This window comes from Apium graveolens, chromosome 6 (genome assembly GCF_009905375.1).
Source record: "Apium graveolens cultivar Ventura chromosome 6, ASM990537v1, whole genome shotgun sequence".
Classification (NCBI taxonomy): domain Eukaryota; kingdom Viridiplantae; phylum Streptophyta; class Magnoliopsida; order Apiales; family Apiaceae; genus Apium; species Apium graveolens.
Genome location: NC_133652.1, coordinates 270,843,664 through 270,852,923, shown reverse-complemented (window position 1 = coordinate 270,852,923; position 9,260 = coordinate 270,843,664). Strand labels below are relative to the sequence as shown.

General features: G+C 34.6%; 1 protein-coding gene and 1 pseudogene across 1 annotated transcript; both read left to right on the top strand.

The window, feature by feature from the left end:
• Nucleotides 1–579: 579 nt before the first annotated feature.
• Nucleotides 580–6,056, top strand: LOC141667516 (RNA pseudouridine synthase 4, mitochondrial). The gene is made up of 10 exons (XM_074474041.1): nucleotides 580–928; nucleotides 1,186–1,257; nucleotides 1,349–1,504; nucleotides 1,600–1,647; nucleotides 1,745–1,825; nucleotides 3,765–3,878; nucleotides 3,987–4,088; nucleotides 4,548–4,659; nucleotides 5,293–5,339; nucleotides 5,448–6,056. The coding sequence occupies exons 1-10, from the start codon at nucleotides 635–637 to the stop codon at nucleotides 5,799–5,801; spliced, it is 1,380 nt and encodes a 459-aa protein (XP_074330142.1). The 5' UTR covers nucleotides 580–634; the 3' UTR covers nucleotides 5,802–6,056.
• Nucleotides 6,057–6,642: 586 nt separating this feature from the next.
• On the top strand, nucleotides 6,643–9,089 carry LOC141667518 (putative cinnamyl alcohol dehydrogenase 1; annotated as a pseudogene).
• Nucleotides 9,090–9,260: the final 171 nt, after the last annotated feature.

Here is a 9,260-nt window from a genome sequence, read left to right as displayed (position 1 = left end):
AATTATGTTATTGATTTGGACTTAAAAAATTTAAAATTAAACTAAAAATAATTAGTTTGATTTAGTAGGAGTAAGGGCATCACCGACCCGCGATAAATCAAATCAATATTGTCTTTTTTAAATTACTCTTATAGTTAATCGATTAAATAATAATTTCGCTAAAATAAGACTCATTTTTTTAAGGTTCCAAACATAATGCAGACATTATATTTTTTATACATGTATTAATTTAATTATCATGAAATCATCTCATTTAAAATTTTAAATGAGTAAATTTAATAATCAATTAAAATAATTTTCTTAAAATTATATATAATATTAAAAAAAGATATGTGCAATCCGTGCATTACATGAGTTTTAAGTTATATGATATTTAAAATTTTGAATAAAATAATAATCTTTGTTGAACCAGATTAGCAAAACAATATATTTTACGATATTTTTTATGTAATATTTTACTAGTAGAACAAAAGTGGTTTAAAAAATGATCTCCATGTAAACTTCTATATAAATTGTTGTTGTTTTTAAAAAAACAAAGTAAAAATAAATTGTTCAAGAAAATATAAAACTAACTAAACCCTACCCAATTTCAATCCATCTTAACAAAACCCTGAAAAACCCTAACATCCCCAAAATGGGAGCACAATCGAATCTCCGGCGACTCTTTCTCCGGCCATCACTCTCTCCCACTATATCACCACCATCTCCCTATATTCACTTCCTCCGAACTCAATGCACCAAAAGTCAAGGAAAGTGGTTGACTTTACCGCTTTTTACTCAATCTCTCAATGGTTCTTCATTGGGAAAAGAGATTTATACCAACAACTCTCAAGAAGCTAAAGCCGAAACGACGGCGTTTAAGTGGATAATTAAGTGCTGCCCTCAGTTGCCTAAGTCTCTTGTCCAGAAACTGTTTCGACTGAGGCAGGTATTAATTTCAACATTTTTGTAGAATAAGAGTTGTTATATATTCATTTAACGAGATTATTCATTTAACGAGATTATTCATTCATTTAGTTAAAAAATGCATTGTCTTTATTATGTGGGAAAAGTTACTTATTTGATGAGGTTATTTGTTTGTAGAATATGTATTTATGGAGGTTCTTCTGTTTTTAGTTTCAATAGAATGTCGAGAAATTATTTGTTGATTTGGAGATTAAGTTTTGGCTTATTGGTTCAAAACAGGTTCGGAGGGAATGTGTTGATGTTTCGAGTTCTGATGTAGGCGGTCTAGCTCAAGAAGGCCGGGTCAAACGGGTAATTCTTTATTATTGCATAGCGTGTGAATTCTTATTAATTATCTGTTGTTGTATTAATTATTTTTTTTGTTTTTTTTATAAATTGGAAGGTGGGAGCGAAGGATGCTATGCAATACGGAGATAGGATATTTCTTCCTAACTCTGTCCAAGAATTGCATTCAAAAAGAACTGAGAGAACTGATAAGATTGAGTGTCGTTTCAGTGAGGAAGAACAGAAGTTTTTACAGAGCCTTGAATTGTACAAGGTCTGATTCTTGATGCATTTCACAAAGTTTTACATTGTTTCCGGTTCTTTTGTTGAATATGTATCGGGGAAAACCTCCTTTTTAACACTTTGTAGGATTCAGCTATTATTGTTGTCAATAAACCGCACGGAATGCCTGTTCAAGTAAGTTGTACTCATCTCTGTACAATACATAATTTGTGTTCTGTTTTATTTATTGCCTGTCACAGAATTTTAAATGTATAGACTCACAATATGACAGGGAGGTGCTGGCATAAAGAGAAGTCTGGATGAGCTGGCTAGTACTTATCTAAAGCATGATAGCTCAGAATCACCAAGGTTGGTGAGTAGAAAAACACTCTTAGTTCTTAATTTATTTTTTTGTAGTTAAATGAATAAGCGGCGTTGGTAGAATTTATATAATAACTGCCTCTTCAGTAAACGTTACCCAACTGTTACCTAATTAATCTTCTCTGCATGTGTTTTTCTGTTTGTCAATTAATATATGATGTCCAGTTGTAGACTTGAAAGTTAAATCCCTGTTTTAATAGTTATTGAGATTGTGATCCAGAAATTTAAAGGTTTTAATAGTTTTTTTTAGTTTTTACTTGTTTTTCATCAAGTTGGTTTCAGAGTAAGCATATGGCAATTTAGAAATTTATATTAGTTTTAAAGCATCATGTTTATATAACTACTCAGGTTTTGAGCTTCATTTGGCAACCGATTGTTAGCCAATCTAGGTTTTTATACACAGCGCCTATTAATATTCGGAGCCTGGATTTTCGTTGATCTTCACCTATGAAATGCTGAATTCTTATAAAAACTTTCTAGCCCTTCATCAATCCTCTCCAGAAGAAACCCTCATTCTTCTAATCTTCTGCTAAATCACAATTCTATCAGGAGAAAAATGCCAGGAGTGAAAGATAGATATAAATAACGTAAATTTGAAAAATATAAAAACTACTATTAACCTCTAAATTACCGAATCTGAAAGATAGGAAAGATAAGTTCACTATTTTTCCGTCATCTGCTTGTCAAACAGAAAACTATATAACTGAAGGGATAAACGTGAAATCAAGAGTAACTACTGGAAACTTCTAAAATTATGCATATGCATGTGGTGTTTTGTGTAACTAAGAGCATTCACAATGGCATCCCTATCCCCATCCCCAAAAACATACTATAAATAGTAAGTCCCTACAAATTTTCTCATATTTTATTTACCTTCAAAAAATTTCCTACATCCTAATCCCCATCCCCATCTCTATATTCTTTTTTATTAATTCTTTCTCCCACCTCTTTTCTCAACTTTAACCACTAACTATTATTTTATTATTTCTTACCTCAAATCTACACTCAAACTTGTATAAAATAAAAATGGGGAATGAAAAACAAGTCCCCAAATATGGGGACTCAAATGCCTGTCCCTAAAATTTTCCCTAAAATGGGGAACCGGATGTAGAATGATATTTGAACTAAATTTCATAAATTCCCTAAATTATGGGGATTGGGGATAGATGGGGAATGGGATGTGAATGCTCTAATAATTGATGACCTAGTTGTACACTTCAAACTTGAACTCCTAAACAGCTATTGGGAATGTCATGTAACATGGAGTTTTCACGGTGCGACTGAAAGTTGTCAAAATGAACATTATATACTCGGAAAAAGAAAATTCTAACTTCATGCCTCTATGTTACCAAAATTATACCAGCTATTGTAAACTATGTTCCCCGGACTTGGGTATGGGTGTCGGACACAGGTACGTATCCAAGTGTCGGACTCCGCAATATTCTGAAACATTTACATGTTTTTGGCCTAAAATAAGTGTCCAAGTGTCCATACCCATGTCCGAGTGTCGAGTGTCCGACACGGGTACTCGAAGCAAAATGAAGCGCTGGGTAACTAAGATTGTAAAAATGAAACTTGCCATAGCTCTATGGATTTTATCATTACAGAAAGATTAAACTGGTAGAAAGAAGAAAAAGAAAAATTAGAATCTTAACACAAATTGGCTTTGCACATCACAGGTATCATTTATTTAAGGTTTCAAGGATATTTTTTCCTCAAATTTTAATCCCTGTCCTTCCCAGTTTTTCTTTTTTCATTTTAATATATTTATCAAGTAGTTACCAGTTATTTCTCCAATATGAAAGATGTGGAGCCCAATGCTTCTCCAAAGTTGTAGTGTCACCTCAATTGTTGAAGTATTGAATATGTTCCTGTCTAGTGCTAATTTCATATATGCTTATCTTGTTATGGACAAGCTTGGCGGTTATTAGGTGCACAGACTTGATAGAGATAGTAGTGGTATTTTGGTTATGGGGAGGACACAATTAAGTGCTACTATTCTGCATTCAATCTTCCGCGAGAAGACTTCTGGAGCTTCAACTGAGGTGTGTGACCTACTGTACCTTTTGTTTGTTTTGTTATATATATATATATGATGCGTTATTTTTTCTGTAGAATAAGTATATGTGTTTTTAAAAGTATATTATTTTAAGGATCTCGAGGAGAAAAAGGAAATACTGCAGAGGAAGTATTGGGCACTTGTCTTTGGATCTCCAAGACGTCAGCAGGGAAATATATCACTGCCTTTGGGGAAGGTCAGATTAACTTTGTTCTAATGAGATCTTAATAGATGCTTTGTTTTCCTCATTCTTGAACTACCTAGTTCAAAGCTCTATAACATCTACTTAGAATCCTCTGGAGCATGCTATACATTATAAGGACTGTAGAACAATTTTCTCGCAGGGAGTACACAATATATACATTATTTAAAATTATGAAGGTCAGCATAGCAGACAGTTACCTAATAATTAGTTTCCCTATATGTTAATTTCATTTGGCTTATCTTATGAAAGTCCTTGCAGTTGAAGAATTAAGACTTTGATTGATTAAAATTGCTCACTTCGATTTCTAAAAAGGAGTTTGAAGTTATGAAAATCATGTCAAATAAAAAGAGGTTATTGCATTGTGCCAGGGATGATGTACTTGTTTCATTGTATCCTAATCTTTGAAGTATCTGTTTTTCAATTGGTGACTTAAAATTTTCTTTTATTTAGGTGGTTATGGATGATGGTAAATCTGAGCGGATCACAGTCGTTGATAATGCAGATAGTATGCCGTCTCAGCATGCTATAACAGAGTATCGTGTAATAGGATCTTCCGGCCATGGTATGCACAACGTCTGAACCTGCTACTTGCTTAAATTCTGCAACTAACAAATATAAGTGGCAGAGTTGCAAGTGACCTTGCTATTGAAACACTGCATGCCAACATAATTGCAAATTCAAGAATTAATACTCCCTCCGTCCCTCCCAATTGTTATCATTTCTAGGAGAGTGTCTGACAGGCATTTTAAGATGAAGAGAAAATATAGATATTTAACTTTTTTTAAAAATTTTATTTTTCTGAATAAAAGTTTAAACATTCTATTTTTATTTAGAATTTTTTTTTTTAAAAAAAAGTTATATAACTATACTTTCTATTAATCTTAAAATACGTGTCGGACATTCTCTCAGAAACGATAACAATTGGGAGGGACGGAGGGAGTAGTATATATGTTCATTTTTACAGATCCTTGCTTCACCTAAAATCCCTTTAACCTTTGATAAATGAAATGACAATGATGCCGATTGTTCAATCTTTAAAAATTCAGATGTAGCTGGAAAATTGGTTTCTTTTTCTCCAACAATTTTTGGTATATAGATGTTGTAAAAGCCGGAAAATCAATATTAGAAAACAATTCCGTGGACTTGTCCTTTATATTCTTTAAATAACGCTCTTGATATATTGGTAAACCTGCAGGTTACACATGGTTGGAGTTATGCCCTCGCACCGGTCGAAAGCATCAGGTAGCATTCACAGATATATACACTGTACTTATGTCAAAACTTTTTTTATGAAAGGCTGGCATATCGATCAGAATTTGTGACTCACTCTTCTCTTTTGCTGGAAACAAGCTCCGTGTTCACTGTGCTGAGGTGCTGGGCACTCCAATTGTCGGAGACTACAAGTATGGTTGGCAAGCGCATCGGAAATATTTCCCTTTCTCCGATCTTGAAGAAAACCTGGACGAAAAGCTTCTGAAGGTGAAGAAACTACCATTTGGTATCGATTTGGAGCACGGAAGTATATCTGATAAGCGGCCCAAGCTGCATCTACATTGCAAGGAGATGACGTTACCAAATGTGTCTCTCGCTATAGATCGTGCCCAAAGATGTTCACCTCGTAATCTTGCAAATCTTGAAAGCCTGAAATTGGATGCTCCTCTTTCTTATCACATGCAAAGAAGCTGGGATATCTTGAATTCTTGAGCTAATATATTGTTCAAAGTTCCTTTCCAGAGGTATCCATTTAATTTTATTTTTATATCATACAGAGAAGATAGAACTTGAACACTAGATTTTGAGGTTGTGGAATGTGAGTGTGCCATCAGCTTCGTTTTGCAAGGTTTATTTATTGAAATTTGAAGAGGCCAGGATGATTTTAACAAGCTTAATGCAAGTATCTTTATTTTAAACATGGTTCAATACTATAAAAAATTCTAAGAAGCTCTATGCAAGTTTTTGGATTTCAGTGATTCAGTATTTAAAATCGATTGAGTATGATCGTACTTTTCTGGTGCTCTGCTCTTCATATCCATATCCATGGAAGAACGGGGCCATTTTTTCGCAAAGTCAAGTGATTGTTGACGGAGGATATGTGCTCTCAGTAAAAAATATTTATACAGGAATTAAGGCTGGTGAATTGCAAGGAATGGTAATCTCAACAAAGAGAGAAATAGTAGTGTGGACTTGCTGAATTCACTCTAGGAGGTATGGTTCAAGAAATCACCGATTTAATCGATTAATCCTCAGATTAATCGATTAATCTTAAAAAAACACTTCCGACCGATCTGATTTTTATAAATCCGAGTAATTGTTATGAATTCTTGTTGTTCAGTATATTGCAAATAAATTGTTACATATAAAATAGAATTTCAGTTAAATTTAAATAACTAAAAATAATATAATAGAATAAATATATATAAATTTATAAATAACTAACAAAATAAAGGTGTCGAACTAAATATAATTAAAATATTAAAATACATTCGATTTTTATTCTAATTAATTTTTTTATTAATCTATGATTATCCGATTAATCGTAAACCGGTACCTACATCGACGAGTTCATTTGAATAACCGATTAGGCTATTGAAATGAAGAAAATGGGAAATAATACAAGGAAAATTGAAATGAGGAAAACCATCTCACCTACTACACAAGTCCGCCAGCAGATAAGTGATGTCTCATTTTCAATGTCAAATTTCCATGCCACGCACTTAAACTTGTTCTCAACGAAAACCATTTTTTCTCAGAAGTGGGTATGCATGCATCTCTCTGTCCATGGTATTTATTCTTCACTTGTTCACTACTACAAGATAAAACCAGGAAAATTTATACCATTCATTGTAGTTTGTTCTCAGAGAAATGGGAGAGCTAGGCTTGGGAATGGACAGAGCAACTATAGGATGGGCAGCAAGAGATCCATCTGGACATCTCTCACCATACTCCTACATCCTCAGGTTACCTCGTCTCGTCTCTGCGTTCTTTCATTTTTACGCATTTCATATAGTTTCTGCATGTAGTTCTTAAACATGTATCTGTCTATGTTAACAGAGACACAGGCCCTGAAGATGTTTACATAAGGGTCATCTGTTGCGGGATTTGCCATACTGATATTCATCAGATCAAGAATGATCTTGGTGCCTCCAGTTACCCCATGGTTCCCGGGTATGTAATCTTTTTGTTTCCAAATTTCCTTGCCTCTCAGAGAAATTGCATGCTTTTGTTATGGTTACAGAAAAAAAAAACAAAGTTACAGGCTTTATATATACTTCTTAGTCCTAAGAACTATTATAGGGAAGATTGCAGATAGGAATAATATTTCAAAGTAGACTAACGCTGAGAAAAACATTTAACTAAGGAGAAACTGTTAGTTTTGGTACTTATTTATATCTTGGGTACTCATCTAATGATTTTTTTTTATGTGTTTGGTACTTTTAAAGGCATTAAGTTGTTGGGGAGGTGGTGGAGGTGGGATCAGATGTGAGTAAGTTTAAGGTAGGAGAATGTGTTGGTGTCGGAACAATTGTTGGAAGCTGCAAAACTTGCAGCCCTTGCATAGCAGATGTTGAACAATACTGCAACAAGAGGATATGGTCATACAATGATGTGTATACTGATGGCAAGCCTACTCAAGGAGGATTCTCCCGCGCCATGGTGGTCAATCAAAAGTAATCAACCGCTTCTTCTTGCACACTTGCACCTTAATATTTCATAATACCCTGAATAAAATATCAAATATTATTGTGGTGTTTAAGTTATTGAACTTATTTTTCTTTTGGACCATTACTGGATGAGCTTAAATCACAACGGCATCAATTTTCTCAACTAAAGAACCAACAGTATTGACTTGGGTCATGTTGGCCAGTCACCACAGGCATGTCTAAAAGGTGGTTATTGTTGGTAGTTTTACGATCATGGTAAAACCAACCCAGGCTATTTTCGTTGAGTACATTCACTCTAAAACCTCAAGGTGTTAGAGGAATGCTCAGATGGATCATTATATTGTATTCTATCAAGTTCCTTCAGGTTTAAACAAGCACTATCGATGCAGTTGATTAAGGTTTTCGTATGGCTTACTATGTGTTCTTAACGTATTTCAGGTTTGTGGTGAAGATCCCGGAAGGGATGGCACAAGAACAGGCAGCACCTCTACTATGTGCTGGTGTGACAGTTTATAGTCCGCTGAGCCATTTTGGATTAAAACAGATCAGTGGATTGAGAGGTGGTATATTGGGGCTTGGAGGAGTCGGACACATGGGAGTAAAGTTATCAAAAGCAATGGGGCATCATGTCACCGTTATAAGCTCTTCCCCTAAGAAGAAAGTAGAGGCAATGGATCATCTCAAGGCTGATGCTTACATCATTAGCTGAGATGCTACTCAGATGCAAGAGGCTGCAGATTCACTGGATTATATAATAGATACGGTGCCTGTGTTTCACCCACTCGAACCTTATCTCTCATTACTGAAACTTGATGGGAAGCTGATCTTGACAGGTGTTATTAACACTCCATTACAGTTCATCTCTCCAATGGTCATGCTTGGTAAGTCACTCACACATACCTGTATCTTATTCATGTGTGTGCGTGAAATGTAGTTAGTGGTTCTGTAGTTACATAGCATTCTTACAGTTTTCTGTTTATATTTTCTTGGAATGTAGGAAGGAAGGTCATTACAGGGAGCTTCATCGGAAGCATGAAAGAAACAGAAGAAATGCTGAATTTCTGCAATGAAAAGGGGATAACTTCAACAATAGAAGTTGTGAAGATGGATTACATAAACACTGCTTTTAAGAGGTTGGAGAACAACGATGTTAGGTACCGATTCGTTGTAGATGTTGCTGGAAGCAAACTTGATGAAAAAATGTAGGGGCCAGTGCAGTTATACCTGTAATGTAACAAAACAATCCACACATCTCCTGTTTTATCACTTATCAGTGTCACTTGTAAACTACAGTTTTTCTCTTCGTTTTAATCTTTAATAAAAATTTGGTCTTGGTTAACATTTGTGCTCCTGCAAAGCATCAATAGTTATTTTTCTTGCCGTTCCTTCATATTATTCTTAACAATAATAAATTTCCGGAACTTGACGATGTTTCTGGGAGGTATTAACAAGATAAACCCTCGGGGATGTAAGACTTTAGCGCAAATTCATGTTTGCCCTG